Below are 27,016 nucleotides of genomic sequence, written 5' to 3'. Positions count from 1 at the left end.
CCATACCTCTGAGGGTACTGATCCGGGAGTTTCCTTGTCTTCTGGATTGGGTTGAAAATTACAAGGCGGAAAATTACAAACTATGGAGTTGAACATTAGTCATAAACCCAAAAATATTGGGTCGGCTGTTCAATGACTGTTATGAAATAAAATGCTATCAACTTATATTGATATCACCAATTTCGAATTAAAATTCATTCCAAATTCTAAGAAAGCTTCATCTCTTTCCACCATTTTGTTTAACTAGGCAGTTTTCTTACTTGTTACTAATTTGGTTTTCTAAAAGTTTTTGTACACTTTTTATTCTGTTTGATTTGTTTTCAAAGAAAAATTGGTCCAAGAAAGTTAAGAAACAAGATTTCTTAAAAATGTTAGTATTGTACAAATAGAAAACAAAATTATTATAACTAAAATAGGAATGACTTTAATGGGTTAGGTGTAAAATCATTGTTAGCAATGAAATCAATATAAAAAAAAAACAGCTAACACTAAACTTTTATTTTGATCTTATTGAATTGATCCCAACAATATCACAGTCTTTGATTTTTTTTTTTTTTTCGAATGCATATTTCACAATGATGTGCATATAATAATTATTTTTTATCAGCTTCACATGTCTAAGCAATCTAGGAATCTATTAGGAAAAAGTCCAACTGTAACTCCGATAATCAGATTTGGCACACTGAGAATTAATAAAATGCTTCTGTTCCACATAATCAGTTTCTGAAAAGAAAAAAAAAAACTATAATGAGAATTCTGAATATAGCCAAGACCATTCTGTTAAAAATTATTCTAAATCTTTTTGTTAAAATAACGAACGTAAAAGAAAACATTTCAGAACTTACTGGTTTTTTTCACTGCACTATATTTACTTCAAATTATGAGTATACTTCGAAATTTGACAATTTTTTGGACTCTAAACAGTTGCCAAATTTACAAAACGTAATTTTATTTAAAAATAAACATTCATATAAATCAATGTATGATTAAAAAGCATTTAAATTTCTAAATAAGCAATCAAGTGGTATATTTACAACTATAAATTTATAATAGCTTATGAAACATTTGTTAAATATATTTTTTTGAGTTCTTATTGACTAAATCTTTGTTTCAACTTACTTGGAAATCCGCTAGTGCAGCAGCTAACAGTCCGAAACACAAGCCAAGTCCTATTGTAATTGCTTTACATTTTGATTTTTTAGAATTTAGTGGTTGGTTTAAAACGTGCAACAATAAAAGAGTCCAGGCAGTGGCAGCAAAAAACATCTCAATAAGATATGAAGATCGAGATAGCTTTGGCACATCTAGAAGACAAAGATATTATTAAATCTGATTTTAAAAAATGCAACAAAAGAAAACTACTAGATGTGGTTATGGGTAAAACGTATGTTTTTTTAAAAAAATACCATATAATTTCAATAAAAAAAAACTTCTGTTTTAACAAATAATATTAGATTTCCAATAAAGCTTTGGGGTTTGGCTAACCCTGGGAATTTATCTTGATTTTCTTCTCCATACAGCGCAAATGTTTCATTAAAAAGACCATCACGAAGATTAGCTTGATCCTGGAGTTCCTTTGTCTTCAAATTAAAAGGCTCAAAGTTTAATATTGATAGTCGTAAACTCAGAATTGGACCGTTTGTTCAACGCCGATTATTTAATCAAATATTCACGTCAACAGTGCAGTCTAAATAATATAATCTATGTTAGACAAGACAAGCATTGGACTGCAAATTAGGTCTGGAAGGAGCGCCTTTCGTTTGACTAGAGACCACCGCTAGTGTGAAAGTGCAACTTAGCTCAGAACCGGATAAATGGAACCACTCATTCGAGAAAGAAATTTTCTTTAGATTCCTGTGTCTATGGTGCTACTCAGCGACCGACCACAGAACTTCAGACTCCACAAATATGACAAGCTCGCATATGGTATGTACTCAGTAGCATGCCCCTGGGGGGCCGTACTCCGGCTCCGCCAGAACCGAAGTACGATGATCTAACCACTGAGCTACCGCGGCCCTTTAAAAAGTTATATTTCATTTTTAAATTTTCAGCTTTAGTTCGCTACCGTTAAAAAAACAATTTTACTGAAATATGGCCAAATAAAGAATAACACTCAATACATGGCTAATCTTACACTTTATACTGTGATATTGATCTTGTTTAATTTGTTTTAGGCTGACGACCTGTCGGAATTTATAAATTGCTGAAAACTCTTATGAATGGTAAAATTACGCGTTAATTTAAACACAAATCACAATAATAAAACTTCCTGGAATATTAGGCCTGTTCACACAACTCCTCGTAAGCATAACATAAGCGGAGGGATACACCGGAAGTTTTCTAAATTTCTTCTGATTTTAGGAAGCTTGTTATTGTTTACATTCAATCAACCATATATTTAAATATAGTAATAGGAGGAATCATTTTAAGTATAGCGTGTCTACGGTAAGAACTCCCCCGCCACAAAGTCTGAGGCCGTTTGCTGCTATGGAAACAAGAATAGCGCATTTCAGGGAGAGTAGCTCCTCTTCCCTCTAGTGTTAACTCAATAGACTGGAGAAAAAGTTTCCCTTTTTTTCGCCGACCCCACACCCCTACTGGAAATAGTTATAACTCGTTACCATAGTCACCGCCAGGAGTTCTTACGTTAGACAAACTATATACTTAGCTTAACTTATAAGGACGGTTTCACTTTCATTGGTGCTTTAATAGTTTAGACAAAATTAAATTCAGGTAAACCATGAAGTGCTGAAAGGAATACAGTCAAGCCCCGCTATAGTGAACCTTTAAGGGAACGAAATTTTGATTCACTATAACCGAGAGTTCACTATATTCGTTATGAGGGCAATTTAACTAATGGTTCCCAAATTCCTCCCTTTTATTACACATTATTCAAATAAATGACTGAAAAATATTATGTAGTAGCAAAAAATTTGTTACTTTTTATTACTCTTCGTCCTGCGTACAAAAAAAAAAAAAATTTAATCTTTAGCTGTTGAGCAGTCCTCAACATCAGATATGGAAACATTTCTCGACTCTCTGATAATTTTTCCTGAATTTCTGTTAGTCCACTTTTTAAACTTGTCTAACCTGCCATTCGAACACATAAAAGTAATCTCGTAAAATCGCTTAGCAAATTCATCGACATTTGTCCAGATACTGGAAGATGACTGCTTCTTTGAATGCTGAACCACTTCAGCAATGCTTCTTCAATATCCTTGTAGTCTGCTTTTCTCAACTTTTTTCTGCCATTTAAATTTTTTTCATGAGCAAAAATTGTTAATTGCCTATTTTTCCATATGTTACGAACTGTAGATTTGGATAGTTTACATTCCCTGCAAATATCTGCTTGATTACATCCATTTTCAATTTTTCTGATTATGCCCATTTTATCATCAATGGAGAACATTTTACGTTTACTGCTCGCCATAGTTAAATTTGAGACACTTGTTTGCAGGCTTTTTTTTAACTGCACTGAGAACAAAAAGTAGTTGAAATTAGGGCCTTATCAACACATATTAGTGTCCAACTCTTTATCCAATAATGAATAATTACTCATTCCCTCTGACAGAAAATGCATATTAATCAAACTGACACCTTACAGGTGCATCATCTGCCTGGGTTGGAAACATCTACTTGATTTGTTTAGGGATGGGAAAGTAAGATAAAAAAATGCTTATCGCTACCTATAGATGGTTTTAAAAATCGGTGTATGTATTTATTTTGAAGTAGAAACTTCAAAATTATTACAAAAAAATGAAGAAAAAAATTAGTCGAAGGCAGAAAAAAGTTCATTATATCCAACTTATCACTTTTTTGGTTCACTATATCCACAAAAAATAAGATTATACGGGTATAGAAAGGCACGGGACCGAACATTTCGTTCACTATATCCGGGAGTTCACTATAAACCATGTTCACTATAGCGGGGTTTGACTGTATTTTTAAAATATCAAAGTAATTCATAATTACTCCACTTCACAATCCTGAGTAATCTTGCCATAATTTGTTTACGTATCGATGTTTTGTTTTTATAACATTTGAAGCTTTAGGGTTTACTCTAGGGTTCTTTAAACTTAGAAATACAAATAGAGGTGAAAGATAATTTTGTCATGAGAAAAGTTTCTACGGCAGCGTCTTCGAACAAAGTGCTAATTTAGAGCTGCCAATCCGGAAATTTTAGCTCTGCGCAATATTCTAGATAGTTGTAACATAACAAGCAAAGAGGCGTGGTGTCTCAGGGGATAGAGCGTTCGATTTCCAATGAGGTGAACCGGGTTCGAGCGATGGCTGGTCGATACGAATTCCACATCCGGCTTGCACGGACTACAGAGCTGACGTAAAATATAGTCAGTGGTAGACGGATTACGGGTTGGAGCCTTCTTGCTGTCAGGCTAACCGTGTGAGGGTTTCGTGGTTATCCTCTCCGTGTGACGCAAATAAAGGGTTAGTTCCATCAAAAAGACCTCCACGAAGGCAAATTACTCCTAATATTTGATCCAGAAGTTCCTTTGTCTTCTGGATTGAGTTCAAAATGACAAGGCTACGAAATTGAACATTAGTAGTCGTAATCCCAAAATTACGAAATTTTAAAATCATTTACTTGTCAAGAAAATGATTTTAAAATTTCGCCAGCATTTAGCATCGCAGCATGCATATAAGATCTTTCCTTAAATGATTGACATCATTTTAAATTACATGTTAAAGCATCAATAGAATGATTTGAAAGGTCTGCAAATTCAATCCAGTCCCTCAAAACAATGAAACTGGTTTTTGATTATTTTGACTCCGATAAATGATTGGTCACAGTTTGACATTTTTTTCCTAGCTTAAATCTGTGACTTAATGAAATGATGTCAATCATCTTCATTAGATATCTTTTTATTGAATTTTTCGTAAATAGCTATGCTTATATGGATCAACCACTGCCTATACGTACCAGCTTTTTCTCTCGAATACATTACTATCAGAAATATGGATGTGCATGATGCTGCCAGTCCCCACATTCTCCTGACGGGAAGAAAGTAGGCAAAAAATAGAAGCACAAGAGCAGCGGCAACTTCTGTGGTGCCGGACAAAGCAAAATGGGAGACCCTTTTTTTCTGCAGCCAATCAGTTAGCCATATGGATGTGAAATATACAAAAGATGATAGAAACCTGTAAAAAGAAGACATGATTTATAGTTATGATAATTATGGTTCATCTAGCATATTTAAATAAAAAAAATAGCCAGTCCTTTATTAATATTTTTCCCAATGCCCATTACATTTAGCCGTGTGAAAATTCGTCTAAAATTTTTGATTTTCCCGAAGAAGCACAACATATAGTCTCTTTTTCATGGGCACCATATAAGATGAATCAACGTCACCCCAGCAACACAAGAAGAGAGAGAGAGAGTAATTACATCCATGCCCGGGGTCTTCTTGGTATGAGGAATTGATCACCATACAGGCATATATAATATATTAGTATAATTTTTAAACATTACTAAATAGATTTTTTTTTAAATATATGTATATGTTACTGGGAATGACCGAAATCGGCGGTTGTTTACTTCCACCAGTGAATGTTGACAATCACCTGGTTGCTTTGGTAAATATCCTTAACATATACTAGGTCTAGTTAAGTGCCACTGCCCGGTATGCCCTACATCAATGTTTTTTTAAGGTCAAGTGGCACTGCCCAGTATGCATTTAATCGGTACTCCGAACTCTGATGTTTCTCCTCTGCAGATATTAAAATATCGAATAAATATAATAATATTAAATTGGATACACCAAAGCGACTGTGTGATTGTTGACATTCACCGGGGAAAGTCGACATTCTCTTCATTGCGGTCATTCACTGTTAATATATGCGAATAACAATGATTTATTGTAAGTTCACTTGATTGGTTCACTGTCTGAGGAAAGATTCCACATTGCTCCGCTGTGTGGCAGCTAAGATTATATATTTCCTTGTGTATGATTCTTAATTAAGTGAATTTGATTTACCTCCATTTTTCTTATCATGCATGTGAATGATTCATATAAAACGCCTCTTTAATACGTTTTTGTATAGAACATCAACGGTTAAAAAATAAATTTTTGTTTAACCCTTTCCGGAACCGCAAAGCTTCGCATTAACGAGTGTGACCTTAAAAAGTATAGTTTGTCTAAAGTAAGAACTCCCCTAGACATTCGTTTGGACCCGTGGCGGTGACTATGGTAACGAGGTATAGCTTTTTCAAGTAGGGGTGTGTGGTCATTGTTTAGGACAGCTTTTGGCTCAGGTCGGCGAGAGAAAGGAAATCTTTTTTTTTTTTCCATCTATTGTGTTAGTCCTAGAGCAATTTTTGCCCAACCTTTTTTGTACCATGCCCCAACTAAGCCTTTCTAAAATTCTTATGCCCCCCTATGTAGCATATACATAATTTTTTATATTAAAAAAATCGAATTGTTCACTTAAGAAACTTAGGAAATTGTTAGCGAAACAAAGTAAGTGAATTTTCAGAACATAGAATGAAGAACTAAAATTCAAATTCGAAATAATTTTAATAAATATTTTTCTATAATAATTTAATTAAGTGAGATTCTTGCCCTTGATGCTTGCTGCACGTAGATTTTATCCTAGGTTCCAATTTGGTTAGCCTCAGTCTCAAGTCTCCCCGTTGTGTTATATCTAGACGATTTTTTTTTTTTACCAATAAAATCATTTACAGCACTAAATCCACATTCAGCTAAATATGAAGATGGAATCGGTAACAATAGTCTTCTTGCACATTTGATTGAATTTGGGTATTTGTTTTCTGTTTCCTCACGAAGCCATGCCATCACTTTTTTCATATTAAATAAGGTTTTAACTGACTAATCATTTTGCATTTCTGCAAGTTATTGATATATTTGATATATCAGACAAATCCACTAACATGGACTGCAACATCCATGTTGGAAAATAAATTTGTTTTAAATCAGAATATCTTTCTTTTAAATCAGCCGATAGAATTTTCAGATCATCGACAATAACAAGTGAAGCTGTATTATTTACTTCACATTTTTAGAGCAAATGAAACTGTTCAAAGTTTTTGTTGTTAATATATTTCTGACATAACTCAATAAGGGTAATGAAGCCATATATCTTCGCTTTTGAATCAACAAGGTTTTATTTGTTCCTTGAAGTTTCTTATTTAATATATTCAGTTTTTCAAAGATATTGACTAAATAACTCACTAATGCTTTACCATCGACTGTAAACAGATACTTCATTTCAGATTTGTCACTTAAAAAATCCCTCAGTCACATAATATTTATTGACCGCAATTATTTAAGAATTTGCTTTTTTCTTTCGATTTTGTCACCAAAATCTCGCATTGCATTTAAATGGCCCAGAGCAAAAGGTTTAAACTCATGTCGAGTCCATTTTTGAATTGCCCCCGGGTGGGGCGTGTGCACCACGTTGGGAAACACTGCCCTAGAGTGAAGAGAAGCTACCCTCCCTGAAATGAGCTATCCTCGTTTCCATATCAGCAGACGACCTCAGACTTTGTGGCGGGAGGAGTTTTACAGTAAACAAACTATACATTCTAAGTGAAACGACGTATCCTTTGTTATTTAACACTTTCATCGCGGAAATGACTCGCCTTTGTCCCATCCTCTGTGCTTAGAGTTCCCCCCGTAGTGCTAAAATTGAAACAAAACTCAAATTCCTTTAAAACGTGTTTATTTTACTTTAAAGAATAATAACCTATTGAAATCAATAACCATATTCCCTAACGCTACAATAGAATTCAGATAATATTTCTGGAAGACGAGTTATCTCGTCCTTAGTAATGAAAGAGTTAAATATTGGAGGTTGTTAAACGTTTAATGCAATTCGTGCAAAAAAGAGCGATTTTTAGTGGTTTGTAACATTTGTTGAATTTGCTACCGGAATGGGTTGTTTTCAACTCTAAATTATTTTATAATCGTCGTTGAACAGCCAAATCACTGATCGTATTAAGTATGTATCGGTAAGACGTTTCCAGTAGAACAGCGAAGTCAAGCACCACTGGCTGTGATCAGTACTTTGATCAGCCTGCGTTGGGACTGAGGGTGCGTGGAATCGGTCTTCGTTAAACTGTTCTACCGTAAAATGCTCGACCTCACATGCAGGTCGTCGGGCTACCAAAGCGTGGGAGCCATCCCCTCAGCAGAGAAACAAAATTGTGAGAGCATGTCTTCGGATCGGATCATCCTCAGGGATGTTTCCCAGACCGTCGCCAATAGCCCATTGGGCAGCTCTAGTGAGACGTAAACAAAATACCAACCTAGACTAAATTATGTTTATAAAAATAAAAAACGGCTACTTACCCCATGATAAATAATACAATGCGCTCGGTGGTGTGACGATAGTTTTCTATTTTCCAAGTAAACTTGGATTCATTTTCTTCCTGGAATATAAATTATTCGAATAACCGAATCAAAAATCGAAATATCAAGAGTTTCAAAATTAATTAGCACTGTAGTTCAGAAACAACGCTTCAGAAAATTCGAAACGAATCTATATTATATGAAACGCTAATTCGTACGTATGTATCAATAAAACCGATGATATTTCTTTTCTCGCGCTGGCAACAGTTTTCATTTTTAGTTGATTGGATTCGGCGCGCAAGAGCACGTAGTGAGCAACCAGATAACAATAACCAGAGTGAGCATTATCAGGTTGTTCAATTCAGATTCATGAACTAAAAACATGACAATATTTAATTTAAACTCAATTAGGAATTAATTAATTAATTGAAGTGAGAATGCTTTAAAAGGCCGCTGTTGAATTGATATTTTTCTACTGGGAGCTACCTAAACGTCTAAAAAACGTTTAAGTGTTTGTATTGAATGCATTGAATTTTTTTATATTTCGCGTTTATTTATGCATTGAATTTTCACGCTTTAAAATGCAGAATATCAGTGAAGCAATATTTGATAATTTATTTTGCTAATATGTTTCTTATTTAGCTAATGTTTTGATTTTTTCACCATGTACAATCTAAATAGCTAATATACTTTTTTAAAAGCCAATAAGAACATTGGTAGAATTCATCTACATAAGTACAATACTATGTCTTTGATGATAAAATACTATGTCTTTGATGATAATATATTATGTCTTTGTGCTAGAACATTGTGCTCATTGGCGAGCGAGCGCAGCGAGCCATGGTTCACGGCGTGAACCACATAGGATTGCGTAGCAATTCTCGGGGGTTGGTGAGCGTTAGCGAGCAGGGGGCGGAGCCTCCTAGTTATAGATATATTTATGTATTATGAATGGTTGACTGTGTAAAGCTAAGAGCCGTGTAAACGCTAGAGGTTAAAACTCGTCGTAAGACTTTCGAGTTACTACTTCCGACTGATTTTTACACCCAAGCTTGTCAAAACGCACCATCCAATATTATTATACTTGTAGTGTTTTCAATATAACGCGATTTTTCAATTTAACTTTCGACAAACAACAAATGAATGCGAAGGCCTCCGCAAGCTTGCTATAAATGCTACCCAAAAAATAACCAATGGTGCTATTTTACACAAATATAACCAAATAAGTGATAACACTCCAAAAATGTCTAACCTTATACTTTATTTATGTTGTGATACTAATTTTGTTAAATTTGTCTTAAGCTCTCGACTTGCTAGATTTTATAAATTACTGTGAACTCTTATAAATGGTAAAATTACGCGTAAATTTGAAAGAAAATCTGAATAATAAAGCTTCCTAGAATACCAAGCCTGTTCACGCATCGTCTCGTAAGCATAACATAAGCGGAGGGATACACCGGAAGTTTTCTAAATTTTTTCCGGTTTTAGGAAACTTGTTATTGTTTACATTCAGTCAATCATCCATTTACACTTTATTAAAGTCCTTGCCAAACATAAATACTTAAGTTGTTATTGTACAAGTTATATTCAAAAAGTTCGATGCTGCTAATTTCATGAGACAAAACAAAATATCTTAATCAGCTTTCATTCTTAGCTGCAACACGCTTTTCACATCGAACTGTGCAGCTGCTTGAAATTTGCAGCACATGCTTCTTTCAGTAGATCGCACACTTTGTCACATGATCTGCGAAATGTCAAAAAAACGTCTTCTAATGTGTTTAACGTGTCCCGCAGTGGACTGATCATAAAGACACGTTTCCCAGTTGAGCACCGAAGTCAAGCATCACTGGCTGCTGTCAGAAAGTGGGTGGATGACCACTTTGATCAGCCTGCGTAGGGACCGAGGGTGTGCGGTATCTGTCCTCGTTAAACTGTTCTGCAATAAAGTGCTTAACTTCGCGCGCAGATCGTCGAGCTACCAAAGCAGAAGAGCTATCCCCTCTGCAGAGGGTCAAAATTGTGATGGCACGTCTTCGGATCATCAAAATATTATCGATTGATCAGAAGAAAAAAAACAAAGGAAAGAGATAAACCACGTCAACTAAGAGAACGAATGTCTATCTAGAATCTTCATTGTAGCATAAATGATAACCTTTTGTTGTGATAGCAAAGAGAAAAACCATGTTAATTGAGAGAACGAATGTCTATCTAGAATCTTGATAGTAACATAAATGTGATCTTCATAGTAACATAAATAATAACCTTTTGTTGAATCAGAAGATGTGGTGAGAATTGTTCGACACCTTGCAAGGAATAGCCATTGCACCTAGCTGCTTTTCTCATCACTGAGTGTGCCCTCGGCCACAAACCTCTTGCTGCATACGATTCGGGTGTTTCATTCAGAAAGCTAAATAACAATAATATGACTGCATTATTTTAACTGCGATAACAAAATAATTATAAATATTCTTGCAGTGTTAAAGGGAATTTTCATATAAATTCGGTATCTCCACGTTCGAATACGCCATCTGAGGAGAAGACCCGGTTCCATGTCTTGACCCTCTCCTTGTACTACTTGAATGTACTGCAATATTTTCTCTTTTCTTAATATTTTTCGTATTTAATTGTCAAAAACATTTTTTTTTTAAAATTCCCACAATGCTTTCTTTTAGAAACTATGTTCTATGTTCTTTTCATTTCCATATAGTTTCCCAACTTAAAAGTTTTTAATCTACTTGAAAATCAAGACAGAAACTAACGTGTTTCCTTCTCCTACGACTCTCCACACGCTAATGGTGAAAGCAGGCGAAGTATTGCCATAGTTAAAGAGTTCTGCTCTACGCCACCTGTAGCCCATTTCGATCGCCAATTATATAAGTCATTTGACTGTTATCATTCAATTAAACCGTAATATTATGGTTGCCAATGGCAACCAGTCGTTTGCGCCATTTTACTTTGAAATTAAACGGATTCGAATTGGTTACTTCTAGTAACTAATTGGTCAGTGATGAATTTTGAGTCTGCAGGTTAAGTGACGTGACGTCATTTTCGTCATCTCTGAATGCAACTCTCATAGTGAACCTCCCAAAAAATATTAAATGTTGATAAAATAATAATTAAGATAAGAAAAATATTTTTCTAGTTTAGTTTTATTTTCTTTTGTAAACGATTTGGAGAGCCGACCTACTTTTGGGTTTACGACTATCAATGCTGAAATCCTTAACCTTGAAATTTTGAAACCACCCCAGAAGGCAAGCGGACCCCTTGATCAAACATTAGAAAGATACTAGACTAAAACATTTTGATGGAGTCTACCAGCATTTGCGTTACATGTAAAAGTAAACCACTAAAACCATGCATGATTATCCAGGTGATAAGGGGTTCAAACCTATGATCCATCCACCACTAAGGATATTTTACGTCAGCACTTTGGTATGCTACCCAGGAACAGAATTCGTATTCACCAGCCATCCCTGGGATTCGAACCTGCGTGACGTCATTGAAAGATGAGCTTTTTAGTTTAGTTGTTACTAGACAAATTTTACTGTTAGGATACAAGATCGCTATGCTTGTTCTAATTTGATGTTTAAGATCATTGTAAGTTATTAAGTGTCAAATGTTTTATTTCAAGAATACATTTTCCATGAAAAAAAAAGGAAAAGTCGACATATACGTTTATATTTCAGCAGTTGATATCAAAAAACGTCTTCTCCTGAACGGACTAAGAGTTACTTAAATTTTTTTGCTCTTTATTAATTACTAACAATCTCACAAGATGGCAGCATAAGTACAGATTACAGTTCATGCCACTGATTGAAAAGATCATGTAAGTCTTGATACTTACCATAAAAGAACTAAAAGTACAAAGCAAGGAACAGTTATGGCAACATTGTAGAGAGTCCAGCTAGGAACAGCTATAGTAATTAGGGGCAATATGAAATGCGCCAAACCCCAACCAACATGTGCAGTGTAGAAATATAAGAGACGGAATTCTTCGGCTACACTATCTGTCACTGAAACAAAACAAATAGGCGTTTATGTTTAGTGAATAATACGATTATTATATGCGCGATCAATCGATTAAAAATATTGATATACGATTACACCGTTCAATTAAACTTCACCAAACTGCTATCATCCAAGCTTCTTCTATGTTTCTTGGGGATTTTAATTTGTAGATATCGTAGTGGAAATAATATTTAATGTCTGACTATAGAATGGGATGACGTTTGATGTCTAACTATAGAATAAAATTATGTTTATTATTTTACTATAGAAGAGGAAATAATGCATGTTATCTGACTGATAAGTGGGACAATGATGTCTGACAATAAAACAGAATAATGTTTAATATCTGAATATAGAACAGATTTATGTTCGATGCCTGACTGACTATAGAATGGAATAATTTATGATTGATTGTGGAACGGATGCCTGACTTTAGAACAGAAAAATGTTTAATATCAACCGATAAAACGAATTAATGCTTGATGTTATAGAACGGAACTATGTTTGGTGTCTGATTATAGAATAGAATAACATTTAATGTCTGATTAAGAAGGAGATATATGATATCTGACAATAAAACAGAATAAGGTTTAAGGTCTGATTATAGAATATGTTTATGTTCGATGCCTGATTGACTATAGAATGGTATAGTTAATGACTGACTTTAGAACAGAAAAACGTTTAATATCTGCCGATATAACAAGTTTATGTCTGATGTTATAGAACGGAACTATGTTTGATGCCTGATTGACTATAGAATGGTATAGTTAATGACTGACTTTAGAACAGAAAAACGTTTAATATCTGCCGATATAACAAGTTTACGTCTGATGTTATAGAACGGAACTATGTTTGATGTCTGACTATAGAATAGAATAATATCTAATGTCTGATTAAGAAGGAGATGTATGATGTCTGACTATAAAACAGAATAATGTTTAAGGTCTGATTATAGAACAGATTTATGTTCGACGCCTGATTGACTATAGAATGGAATAGTTTATGATTGACTGTGGAACGGAATAAGGTTTGATGCCTGACTTTAGAACAGAAATTGAAAAAATAATAATAATACATTAAAGCGTGAAAAATATACGTACAGGTAAACGCAGCAGTGAGATAAACGTTGATAACTCCAATGCTTATAACAAATTTTAAAATAAGATAAGGACCCACAGCAAAGGCCCAGATTCCTGCTAAAGAACATGCACACAGGAGAAAACAACTAGTCAAGGACACAGACCGTCGTCCGTACCTGAAATAAGAATTTATTTTTTAAAGATCAGTTTTTAATAATCAAAGCAAACTGGAATAGTAATGCACAAAGTTAATCAAAAGTGGTTTATTTTTTTCTTTTGCCTTCTGTACTACGATATTTCCAAAACGGAATTCATTAAAAAATCGTATATTTAAAATTTGATTTCTCAGGAAGATTTTGTATTTTGCCATAAAAAGTTTTATTCTTTAAAATTATGAAAAAACCTAATGCCTGACAGTTAAGAAAAATTATTCACTATCATTAAATTAAAAATAAATAATTGTTAATTACTATATTTTGTATCTAATTATATTTGGACAAACGATTTCTATAAATGAGTGCATAAGTTTTTCAATTCGCAGAAGAAGCTTGCGAAATGAGCAAAGGTCCAAATTTATCCAAGGTCCCATTGAGGGGTTCAAATTTTCTACCGCTCTCCTGGCCAAACTATTGGGACTATATGTCCCGAATTGCCGCTATCGAGTCGCGATGGATCAGGTGATGGAGCGATTGCCTTGCAATGAAGTAAACCGGGTTCGAATTCCAGCAATGACTGGTCGATACGAATCCCTGCATCCGGCTTGCATCGACCATAATACTGACGTAAAAATATCCTCAGTGGTAAACGGATCATGTGTTAGAGTCCCCTTGCCGTCAAGCTAACCATGGGAGGTCTTCGTGGTTTTCCTCTCCATGAAACCTAAAAGCAGGTTAGTTCCATCAAAAAAGTCCTCCACGAAGGCAAATTTCTCCTAATACTTAATCCAGGAGTTCCTTTGTCTCCTGGATTGGGGATTGGGTTTGAAATTTCAAGGCTACGGAGTTGAACATTAGTAGTGGTGAACCCAAAGAATTGGGTCTACTGTTCAACGGCGGTTCTAAAATTAAATAAATTGCCTCAATCTTTCATATCTTGAGGGCCAGAAATCCAAATCCGTCGAAAAAAGGGAAGAATATTTATTCAGGGAAAATACGTTTTTGTGTCCATTTTAACTTAAAATATCTTCTACACCAGTTTATTAACATATTTAAGATTAGGCTCTCTAACCATTAAAATTAATTCTTAGTACGTGAAAATCCGATTATTGCATCCAAAGTTATTTAAAGTGTTCTTTTTTTTATATTTATTTTGTTCTTTTCTTTTCGCATTGTACATAGTTGAATCATAACAAATAATAATGAAGAAATTTAATAAAAAAAATTTCGCTTATTTACAATATCAGCAAAAGAAACGTGAAGATAGAAAATTGATACGAACAAAATTAAACCAAAAACTCGAATTAGAAATAATCTGTTTAGTTTTAATTTTTTCTCACCTGTTTAATAAAGGATAAGTGGCAACAGTTGCTATCAAAGCTCCCATAACAAATAAGCATTTGGCATAAAAAACAGTTGCTACGTTTGTGCAATGCAAGTTTTCCTAAAAAGAGAGAAAGTCTTATAGTTGCAATTTAATATGACAAAATAACAACAATATTCTATGTAGTTTATTTTAAGAATTGTATAATATGCAACGTCATGATTAGTGAATTATTATATGGTTGACTACATTTTGACTATCATATAATAATTTTTAGATAATATATTAGCAACAATTAAAATTCGGAGATTTTTTCTCTGGGTTAACACTGTGTTTAACTTTTTGCTTACAGCTGGTACAACTGATGGTTTAGAATAGCATCAGGCGTCGCTGGTAAAAGGTTAAAAACAGTTAAACACTACTAAATTTACTGATTAGCTTTTTTTTTCGAAAGAAATCCGAATTTACTTATTTATTTTTGCCCATGCAAGCTTGTGAGCTCATTACAAAGACGACTTAAAAATCGTCTTTGTTGTAAATTGACGCAGATAGTACAAAATTAGAGAAGAACAGCACAAAGAGTCCAGAGTTACGGCGGAAATTTTTTTTTTATTTTATTTTATTTTTTTTACATTACAAGAGTTTCTGCGAGAGTATACTGTACTACCAAAAATTAAGAAAGGCTACTAGAAGTAGTCTTTTTTTTTTTTTTTTTTTTTTTTTTTTGCTCAATGTACTTATTGTCACTATAAATTTAAGTATGTCTGATTTATTTTAAAACATGTACACGTATCTGAGGCATCGAGAATAATGGCAAAACTATTTATAACCTCTTTTTAAAGTGACGAAACAAGGTGCTATAAATTTTGAAAGTATGAACATACCTCATCTGCTATCTCTAATGCACTGGTGGGCAGAGGTGAGAAACAGGGATTACTCAATTCGGCAAATGCGGCATTTGTTCTGTTGTCGCATCTTGTTGAAATATTGCAACCTATTGATGATGTTGACACATTGTTCTCCTCTAAAGAGCAAATACATAAATTATAGAATTAAAAGACAAGAAGTTGTTATTTAAAAAAGGTTACATGATGCTGTGATAAAGACATTTTATATATATCATAATAAATAAATACAAAAAGGACAAAAAGAAAAAAAAATTCGAATTTTTTCTTTCTTTTTCCCTTTTTTAATTATTCTGTTATTTTTTTCCATGTCTTCTCTACATTTTGAACTTATTTTATGAGTTCTATTTACTTGCAAGTGTTCGTTACTTGAGAAAAAAAAATTTAATAAAAATCCGGAAAATAAAAGATATAAATTTTTTTTGCATTAGCTCACACGATTATATCCGCAAAAAAGAGTGCTTTCTAATATTGTATCGATATAGCCAAAGCAAAATATATCAATACAATAGTGTGAGGAGCACTCAAAAAAAAATTTTTTTTGAAACAAATAGAATAAAACACATTCAGTAAAAATATTAAGTAAAAACAGAAAGTAAAAAAACAAAACAAAAACGTACAACGAAATCTATAAAGCGATTAGCGAATTCAAATAAACTTACATGAACGGGAAATTTTTTAAGAATGTTACGAAAATATTTTGAAATATTAATAAATAAAATTAAACTAAATATACCGTTAATCTTTGAGCAAGAGCATACAGAATGAGATATGAGTGGTAAGGTGGAAAAGAGTTGCAGGGAGGTGCAAAATGACGCAAGAAAGAATATTGCCCAGTGACGTAATTGCCATGGTCCATGACCACCGATCACATCTATGACTTTCTGTCCTTCTTTCTTGATCTCTTCGTTGAGACAAGTACCAGTTTCTGCGCTGACGTCATCATCGTGCGCCTCTTGCATTCTGAAATATAGTACCAGGGAATTAATTCAAACTAAAATGCAGTACAGGTTATTCGCGATCGCAACGCCATTTGGGGAGAAAATTGTATCGGAATGTACTACGATATTTTTCCCTTTCTTAATATTTTTCGTATTTAATTGTCAAAAATATTTTTTTAAATTTCCACACTGTTTTCTTTTAGAACTATGTTTAATGTAGTTTTCAGTTCCATATATTTTCCCAACTTAAAAGTGTTTATTCTATTTAAAAACCAAGACAGAAACTAGTGTATTTCCTTCTCCTATGACTCTCCACACGCTAATGGTGAAAACATGCGAAGTGTTGCCATAGGAAAACTTTGTAGATGAATTTTTACTATTTTCAAATTTGTATGAGCATAAATCTGCACAAGAAATGAAGGCTCAAATTAAAGATAAACTTGTGAATACTTTTCCTAACGTTCACATTGCATTAAGAATATATTTGTCGATTCTTGGATCAAATGCAGAAGGAGAAAGATCTTTCTCCAGATTAAAATTTATAAAAAATTATTTGCGTTCAACAATGAATCAAGATCGTTTGGCATCTCTCGCACTTATGTCTATTGAATACGACATTTTGCGTAGTTTGGAATTCGACAGCATAATACAAGATTTCGTTGAATCCAAAAATCGCAAAAAAGTAATATATTAGATCATAAGATTCTGCAAAATAATTTATTACCGAAAAATATTATATTTTTATTTGTATCTTCATAATTTTGTGCAAAATACACTTGTTGTTTTTAAAGCTAAATTATTTTGGTCAATAAATTTTTTTCTCCCAAGTTTTTCGTAGGCCCCTGAATTTCGTAGGCCCTAGGCACGTGCCTAGTGTGCCTATAGGATAATCCGGCCGTGTCTATCGCTCTTGGTTTTCGAGATTTTTAATACTGAAATCAGTCAGTTCACCGTCAGACACCCAGTAACTGTAATCTTAATCGTAAGCTTTTATAATATCACACCATCCTAGATATAGTTCAAACCGTTGGCAAGCATAGTTTATATTCAAATTACGACACTGAACTAAATTACTTGATCTTTAGCTGTGTGATTGTGTCTTCGAGTTGCTTAATTGAAACGTCAAAAAATTATACGTTTTATCGATAAGAAGTAGTACTTAAACTCTTGCATTAACTTATTAATGACCAGCCACTTAAAAGGGTTGATATAGGAAAAACATGAGTATGAAGGAGTGTGCAAAAAAAAGTGAATTACCTGCATAACTTTTCATCTAATGATTGTATCTTCACTTACTAAGATTTAATCTAAATAGTTAGAATACCTAACCTTGAATACGTTATAATTAGCTATGGCAGACGATGCTTTAGTTACAAAATGAAGATTGACATTGTCGATATCCCCACACTGGTAACCTTCAGATGTGACGTGAACACACCTACCTTGGCAGAAACTCCCACTTCGATTCGAAAACGCCTACTTTGATGGATGGTCGCCATTGAACAGTTGACTTGCTACTTGTGACTGTGACATTATCCACCTCCTCGTGCTGTTGCTACTTAGTCTCGAACACACATAACGTCGGCCTTTATACACTCAACTGCTAAAGGCAACACAGGAGCGACCACGATAGTGAACTTAATACAGCTCTCACGATCAGAATTTAAAAGTACTGTGGTCTTAATGCAGCTCTCCCAGCTTCTCACAAAACAGCAACGAATCAACTAGTGGTGACTGTTCATCGCATTCTATAACAGCTAGAATTTTGTTGGGGTTTGTAGTGCAAAAACGTATTTTTTTGTCAATAAACATCTTTTTTTTCTACGGATTTGGATTCTTGACCCTCAAAATAGCGGGGGGGGAGGTAGCTGAAAGTTTCAAAGTATGGTCCTAATAGTTTCGGCAGGACAGCAGTTGAAAGTATGAAACCCTCAACTCTTTGGCGCAGAATATTTATTAAACCTATTTTTCATACTTTTTTCATTAATTTGTATTGATTTAGGTCAAAATAAGTGAAAAACATTATATTTAGCCTTTTAGTAATTTACGGTTAAAAAATATAGCATGAGACATTGTTATCCTTTTCTACATTAAAGGTAAAATCTTCCAAAGACGGCTCGTTTTCGAACAATAATTTTTTAGATTTGCAATTATTTACAATTATTCAGATATAAACAGTCATTCATCTGATGTTTTCTTTAATTTTCAAAATCAATAATTTATAAATTTTTAAATATGAATGGAAAAAAAAAATTTTTTTCAAACTACTTTTTTTGATTTTATATATTTTGACAATTATAACTCCAAGAACCTAACAGTTTCTTTTAGTTACTATTAGACTGTTTTTTATAATTAAAAAGCACCAAAATATATATTTTACTCGTAATTAGAGAGTCAAAAAAATACATTAAAGGAACATCGCTAAACATATAAAAGGACGAAGGATTAAAGTTAGGTTCACTTTTCGTTATATTTTTCGTTCGTTATATTTTTTAAATAGTTTATAAAGTTTTTTTTGCAGATAATTATAATATTAGCGTGTATCCAAAGATATTTTCATGCAAAAAATAATGTTGAAAATAATTATATATTCCTTTAAATAATTATGTATAAGATTGTAAGACTACGCAATGCTTGAATCATCTTAATTTTAAATAACAAAACACAAAAATGAAACGAAATCGGTTCATTAGTTTCTGAATTATCCAGTTTTTCAAACGTCGAAAGTAAAAAATTTGATTTTCTTTAAAGCTATTCTATAGATTCCGTTCAATGTTCGCATTAAGCCACTGTATGCACAAATGGATTAAGAGAAAATTTGCGATTGTTATGAAAACAAAAAACAAGTTATTCTTTTTTAGCACTGGTAATAACTTTTAATTTCAAAATCACGGTCTGGACTTCTCTGTAGGAAACTGTGAACCAAGAAAAACGTTAGAAAAATTAACAAACTATCAATGTAAAGTCAAATTGTGCCCCCTCGGTAGGCGTTTGTATATATATATATATATATATATATATATATATATATATATATATATATATATATATATATATATATATATATATAAAGGAAAATTATAGACATAAGAAAAAGGGGGGGGGGAGAGAAATAATAATTAAAAAAAATAAGAAAAATAACAAACAACTGATCTAAAAAAAAAAGGATGAAATTTTATTTAAAAAAACCGGGGGAAAAAAAGATATAATCTTTTCCTCAGCCCACACGATTATATCCACAAAAAAGAGTGCTTTCTGATATTGTATCAATATAGCTAATGCAAAATATATTAATACAATAGTGTGAGGAGCACTCAAAAAAAATTTTTTTTACAAAAATTATAACAAATAAAATAGAACACAATAAGTAAAAATAATATATAAATAATATAATAATATATAAATAATATAATAATATAAATATAATATATATATATATATATATATATATATATATATATATATATATATATATATATATATATATATATATATATATATATATATATATATATATATATATATATATACATTCTTTACTTTATAAATATTTTTTATTATTTTATTTTATTTTTTTCTCGATCTTTCTTTACCACATTTTGAACAGTCTGAAAAGCCACTGCGATATTGCTACTTGACATGCCGTTTTATTCAACTAATTACTGCAGCGACATTCCAGTTTTTCTGTTGCTAAAAAAAATAACACTAGACAGAAAGAAATATTGTTAAAATAAAAATAAAACAAAACTAGCTTTGATATTACAGGGTTCGATTTCAACTTTATCAAGATGTGCGTCAATCGTTAAGTTTCACGAAATATATTTATAAAAAAGAAAAACTCCCATCGAAAAGAATTTACGACCATCTCTTAAAAGCCTCACTTGATTATTTTAACAGCTTGTAAGAGACGTTAAAAATAAAATGGATTTTTTAACAGATATGTTCCTGAAAACGAGATACGTTCAACTTAGAGAAATAAAGAAGAAAAAAAAGAAGGGAGTGCTTTTTTTCAATTTATGAAAATAAGTAGCGAAGGTCATTTGTTTCACGATTATAAATAATAAGTAAAAAAACTGCTTGATAAATAAAATCTCTTGAAATAATAAAAATTCCATAATTTTTTAAGATTCATTTTGTTTAATATATACGGTCTACCGGTAAATTATGTCCGCAAAATTATGCAAAAGGTTCTTTTATGAAAAGAAAAAAAAAAGTAGTAGGGATTTTCTATCTTCTGCAGATATTAAAATATCGAATAAATATAATAATATCAACGAATAAATTATTATCAAATCGGATATAACAAATATTTCGGACATTCACCAAAGTGACCATGTGATTGTTGACATTCATTGGTGAAAGTCGACATTTTCTTGATTTCGGTCCTTCACGGTAACATATATATCAGATGTAGGTCTGTCCCAGTGGTCGGCAAAGTGCGGCTCCGGAGCCGCATGTGGCTCTTTGGCTCCTTAAGTGCGGCTCTGGCACAAATATCCAAGGAAGGCGCAATAATATTTTCATTTAAAAAAAAACTTGGTAAGAAAAAAAATTACATCTTATTTTGATAAATTAAAATTCTTCTATAAATCGAGAACATGTATAATTTTTTGTTTAAGTTAAAAGATAGATAGGTAATTAAAATTTTATATTGTAGTAAAAATACGTAACGAACATCGAGTTAAAGTTTATTAGTTTTCGTAAACGTAAACACAAACCATGTACAAGCTACAGGCTGAAATTCTTCGCATGTTCTCGGCGTACTCCGGTGTGATACAAAGGTACCACAAGCATGCGCGGGAATAAATTGGCATCACAACACAAGTGGTCTGCTTTGAATGACCTGTAGAAGGAAGGCATGATCATATTCAACGCTTGGAATAGTATTCCTGACTCTTACGATCAGCTGAAAAAGCTCGCGATTGCTGTTCTTTCCCTTTTCGGTTCTACATATATGTATGCGAACAATCTTTTTCAAGCATGAACATTATCAAGAGTAAACTGAGAAGTCCTCTTATTGATGAGAACTTGGAATCATGCCTAAAATTGCAACACATGCAAACTTGACTTACTCAACTTGACTTAACAGCATGCAAACTTGACTTACTCAAACTTTCCAAGGAGATGCAAGCACATTGTTCGTATTAATAAATATTTATTAAGCATGAAATTTAGTTTTATTTAGTGTACTGCTTATTTAGTGTAATAAAAGTTTACTAAACAAGCAGATTTGGCTCCCAATTTGTTTTAAAAATTGTTGTAATGTTCATATTTGGCTCTTTGGCTAAAAAGTTTGCCGACCACTGGTCTGTCCCATTGTTTCGTTACAAGTTTGAATATGTATACCCTTGCTCTTAAGCGCCATATAAGCTGTGTCTCTTATACCTAGAACAGTTGTCTCTAACCCCCGGGCCGTAGATCAAATGGTACCGGGCTGCCCGAGGAACATTAAATAATTTCCATTTTATTAACTGTGGTTCATTTCTCTCTGGTTTGTACCACTTTCCATAGATGAGGGATTAACAGAGCCTCTAGCAGCACCAATACAATATTGTATTTTATTTTGAAGACATGTTTAAATACAAGTAAATCAAAACAATATAAACGATCAACGTTCCTCCCCCTTCCACAGAGGGGGCGCAATAAAATTATCAAATGTTGACCGGCCCACGGTGAAAAAAGGTTGAGGAGCACTGATCTAGAACAAGGGTTCCTAAAAAGCGTTCCGCGGAGCCTTTGGGTTCCATTGAAGGGTCACAAGAGTTACGCGAGTTAGAACTTTTCTTAGCAGATGGTATTTGAAGCCTTTAATAACATTTATGTAAAATTGAAAACCCAATATTAATTCTATTGGTGAAATTATTTAAGTAAAAAGCCAATAAAAAAAAACTAGCAAAATTTAAAAAAAATTAAAATATATATTTTTCCTAAGAACAATATACTGAATAAATTATGAAAATGACTGTATGTATTTATGATAAATACCATTATTATGAATTTCTCATCAAACTTTTTTTGATTGAAAATTAAAAAAAGAACACCAAAAAAATACGATCCTCTGATAACTATTGTCTTTGCTTATAATAGTTCTTTTTCTTTTTATATTTCAACATAAAGCCACAATTCAGCTTAATTATACTTTTCAACTTCCACAAAAAAAAAAAAAATTCAAAACAAGACTAGACGTAGCTCCAGACCTGTTTGACATAAAACATAATTTTAATACTAGTATTGGTGAAACTGAAACAATGAAAAAATTAAGTTCTTTCCATAAAATTGTTTTACAATTATTACTAGTCTTACTTTCGTGGATATGTTTACAATTGTTGACTACTTAATTTTTAACTTTGATCTAGTTCATAAAATTAAGTTGATTACAGTTTGTTTTGCTTTTTTTTGAGATTGTTCCTTCTTTTTTGTGGAGAAAAAACAAAATGGCTTTGAGTCTATATTTATTTATTTTTGAGCATTAATATATTTATATTTACGCCATTTAATATCTTTGAGTGTTTCGAGTTTTATTGATGAAGCTAGTATTTTATATTTCTGTAAATAGAACTGAAAAATAAATTATTTTGTATGTTGTAAGTTGTTTATGGAATAATCAAGAACACTGACATCCTCAACTAATTCTGATTTGAAGTGCAAAACGGAATATCAATTTTTAATGAACTAAAATTACAACTTAGGGGTTCCGTTAAAAAAAGGTCGATTATTTAAGGTTCCATAGTCGAATAAAATTTAGAATCGCTGGTCTAGAAAATAACCAATGAGTTAAAGGGTAAATTTCCTACCATTTTCAAATAATTTTTCGCTATAAATGAGACTTACGTTTGCGGTAGGCCAAATATTAGGCGGTAGGCCAAATTTTCCGGTAGTCCAAATATTAGGAGGGTACAACCTCCATCGGAAATTAATAATTTAATTAAAAATTAGGGAAAATGTTAGATTTTACGGAACAGTAAAAATATAAATATTTATATAATTACTATAGCATGGTGACCATAGATATCTACTAGATTTTTGAAGATAAATTTTAAAAATGAATTAATTGAGTTACTTGTCTTTATTATATTGAAAATAAAGTTTATGGGTGTCGCAGGTGTCCAGTTTTTGAGGGGGGAAGAAATTAAAATATAGTCCCACTCATTCTAAAAATCTCACACATAACAAAAAATATTTCTTACATTTTCTAAACATCTGCGAAAAGATTAATCTCTTTCTTAGATTTTACCTTTCATGAATTTAAATCGATGATGATTCGTGAAAATTTTTTCTATTTGTCTTAAATATTGAGAGGGACTTAAAAAAATATTTAATTATTGAGTAAAACATAAACTTACTGCCTTTTTCTATTCCAAACTTCTTGTCGTAGTGACTTTATCACTCAGACATATTTGTATAAATTTTATAATTTCTTACTATACATAAAAATCTAATAATGTTTGTCGCAGTTTTCCATTGTTATCCCCACATTTTTATTGGCCAGAAAATCACGTGGTAGGATTCAGATTTTCCTCATTCATTTCCATATTGTTTTGGTTGTCATCAGCATAAAATTGATATAAGTCATAAAGGTAGTGTTTTTCTATAAATATTTTTGTATTCCTAACTTAAAGTTATATTCCTCTACTGCTATTATTGCGTTTTTAATTCAATAGTTTAAAGATGAAAGAATTTTTTTTTTATTATTATTATTATAAATTGTTATTATTATTGTTATAAATTGTTCTTATTATTATAAATTGTTATTATTATTATTATAAGTTGTTATTATTATTATTATTATTATTATTATTATTATTTTTTATTATTATTATTATTATTATTATAAATTGTTATTATTATTATTATAATTTTTTATTATTATTATTATTATAAATTGTTTTCATTATTATTATTATTATAAATTGTTTTCATTATTATTATTATTATAAATTGTTTTCATTATTATTATTATTATAAATTGTTTTCATTATTATTATTATCATAATGTAATTTTGCGCTACATTTTAAGATAAAGTTATTTAGAAAGGTGGTCTAATCTTATTAACCGTTTTACAATTATTACTTTTGTGCAAATAACATTAATATACTGTTATAAATTACAGTTAAAGAGATCTGTTAAATGATTTAGAACGTAACGATCTGCCTCATGCATAATGAGATGCAAGCAAAAATAGTATTTAATATATCCTCCCGTTTGGTAAGCGAAAATATTAAATTACGGTTGTCAACTCATCAAATTTGTTTGAACAATTTAATGTTATAACAATATAAATGTTATTTAAAAAAAATGATTACTTAGAAAAATTACTGTTTACCAATAGATCTTAATATTTATAATATTAATAGATAATAATATTTGGGCGTGAGAAGTAGAGGCACAAGCAAACAGAATTTCTTTTAGTACATATAATATGTTAAGAGAACAATTTTAACTTATGTAGAAAAACTATTTTCTGTCAAGAAACAACAATAATTGCAAAGCAATAATCGGGGTTGGTAAGCGGCAGCGAACAGAGGGCTTATACCCCTAGATAATTAATATGTTGTTTTTTTTTTCATTTAATATAGTCATTGTTTCAAAGAGAAGTGGCAAGCGTGGGAATTCTCTATAATCAATTAGAGTTTTTAGAGTTGGAGACAGTTTTGAAAGCCCGTATCTTTCGGTACGTTGGTGTTGTGGGAGGAGGGGTCAGTAGTTAGCCGTAGGTTCTGACCAATAACTTTAAATTAAGGGCCAGATTTTTAAGATGGTTGGCTAGTGGGTCCACCAATGAGAAGAAGATTAAAATTTCTTGGATGCTGGAAATGGCAGAGAATTAAGAAATGATTTTCAAAGGATAAAGACGATAATAAATAAATAAAATAAATGAATAAAAAAATTTAATATTTCAGCCAGGAATTCTTTTTTTTCCTATTCTCATATCTATAATAAACATAATATAAATCTCTTTTTTTTTTAAGGTTCATTAGGGATCCTCTTACATACTTTTTTTTCCTTATTTTTTACTAACTTATTTATTAAATCAACTGATGTAGAAGCATTAATCTTGTAAATAGAATCAGTATTTGCATTCTGCAAACTTCAACCCTCATCTTAGTAAAACTATTTTACGTATTTCATTATCAAAAAAGCTCTTGGCGATTTAAAATCACAAGCAAACGATTTAGCTTCTATTACATTTTTGCATACATTTTGTCACACTAATAATTAGTTTTAATTTTGCCCCTGTTATTGCTTGAAAATAAATAAAGATAATAAATTCGGCGATCTTAGATAAGCCCACGTCAAAGTCTCGTCACTTTATCTTTAAGAGTTTTATCAACAACAGCCAATGCGGTCTCGAGTCGTAAATTCTCCGTGAAATCAAAAAAATGAAAGAAATTCCACTGCTAAGTACGAATTTATGTGACTAATGATTTTTTTGAACCGGTTTCACTTCTGTGATAGAAAACAGAAAGTAAATTCTCTCCGCAAGAAAGCAAACGATTTTCTAAACTGAATAAACAACTCACCTCTTAAAAATATCGTCTGCCGGCGCGTGCAGCAAAGATATCACTTCAAAGCAACATGAAGAGTAAATTTAATCGGAGCATGAATAAAGTCCTTTTGCCATCTTCAATTACTAGGAGTTGTAATTAAAGATGAAAATGCAACGCAGGAAACGATGATTTTTAGGCTACGTCACTTCCCAACTGTATCACTGTCAGTCAAAGCTACACCAACACCAGCGGATTTTTCGCAGAATAAATCACGTGACTCCTCTTTCTTCAAACAGTCCTCGTGGCCTCGAGCTATTTCGTAAATATTATGATTGAAAAGCTTTAGCTCACTGATTCTCCGTTAGGATAAGATATGGATGAGTAAATTTTTTAGAAAAAGTCATGAATGCATGTTGCTTAAACAGGGGGAAAAAAACATAATTTTTAAATTAATTTAAAAAACGTCATCTCTTTTCCTTCAAAAAAATTTTCTTTGTCAGACGATAACAGGAAAATCCTAAAATATAATTATTCGTCGCAAAATTTATTTGATTATGAAAAAAAATATTATTAAAACAGTTTTTTTCTGAATATTCTTTCTATACGAGGTAAAAATAAGATATGAATAATAAATTAATAAAAATGTCAATAATTAATAATTCAAAAACAATGCGCACAAAACTGGATTTAAATAATCAACACAATTAAAGCATTTTAATTAATTCTTAAATTTCTTCTTTTAATTATTGTTTTTAACCCCTTCCGGTGACTTTACTTTATTTCATTAA

At 31.9% G+C, this 27,016-nt stretch overlaps 1 protein-coding gene across 2 annotated transcripts; it reads right to left on the bottom strand.

Moving 5' to 3' along the window:
• Positions 1-477: 477 nt before the first annotated feature.
• LOC122270635 (solute carrier family 22 member 3) lies at positions 478-26,535 on the bottom strand. 2 transcript variants are annotated; one of them, XM_087164621.1, is made up of 11 exons: positions 26,262-26,535; positions 16,535-16,761; positions 15,778-15,917; positions 14,910-15,013; positions 13,436-13,590; positions 12,172-12,340; positions 10,590-10,734; positions 8,328-8,407; positions 4,940-5,157; positions 1,120-1,304; positions 478-723 (listed from the first exon to the last, which is right to left on the bottom strand). In XM_087164621.1, the coding sequence occupies exons 2-11, from the start codon at positions 16,758-16,760 to the stop codon at positions 610-612; spliced, it is 1,536 nt and encodes a 511-aa protein (XP_087020747.1). In that variant the 5' UTR covers position 16,761; positions 26,262-26,535; the 3' UTR covers positions 478-609. The 2 variants fall into 2 exon arrangements, with proteins under 2 accessions (XP_087020747.1, XP_087020748.1); XM_087164622.1 differs by lacking the exon at positions 26,262-26,535 and adding an exon at positions 24,083-24,197.
• Between the last annotated feature and the right edge of the window lie 481 nt (positions 26,536-27,016).

Source organism: Parasteatoda tepidariorum, chromosome 5 (assembly GCF_982258835.1).
Source record: "Parasteatoda tepidariorum strain Cologne lab strain chromosome 5, Ptep-v5.0, whole genome shotgun sequence".
Classification (NCBI taxonomy): Eukaryota; Metazoa; Arthropoda; class Arachnida; order Araneae; family Theridiidae; genus Parasteatoda; species Parasteatoda tepidariorum.
Note: the sequence above shows the minus strand (reverse complement) of the source record. Positions and strands in the feature narration are given on the sequence as shown.

What these genes read in the sequence shown, in the direction of transcription:
- LOC122270635 (XM_087164621.1), bottom strand. Translation starts at nt 16,760, where the DNA reads ATGCAAGAGGCGCACGATGATGACGTCAGCGCAGAAACTGGTACTTGT. An exon ending in CTCTTGCTCAAAGATTAACG is followed by an intron (nt 15,918 to 16,534) that starts GTATATTTAGTT and finishes TTTGCTCTTTAG; the next exon opens with AGGAGAACAATGTGTCAACA. An exon ending in TCTCACTGCTGCGTTTACCT is followed by an intron (nt 12,341 to 13,435) that starts GTACGTATATTT and finishes GTTTTGTTTCAG; the next exon opens with TGACAGATAGTGTAGCCGAA.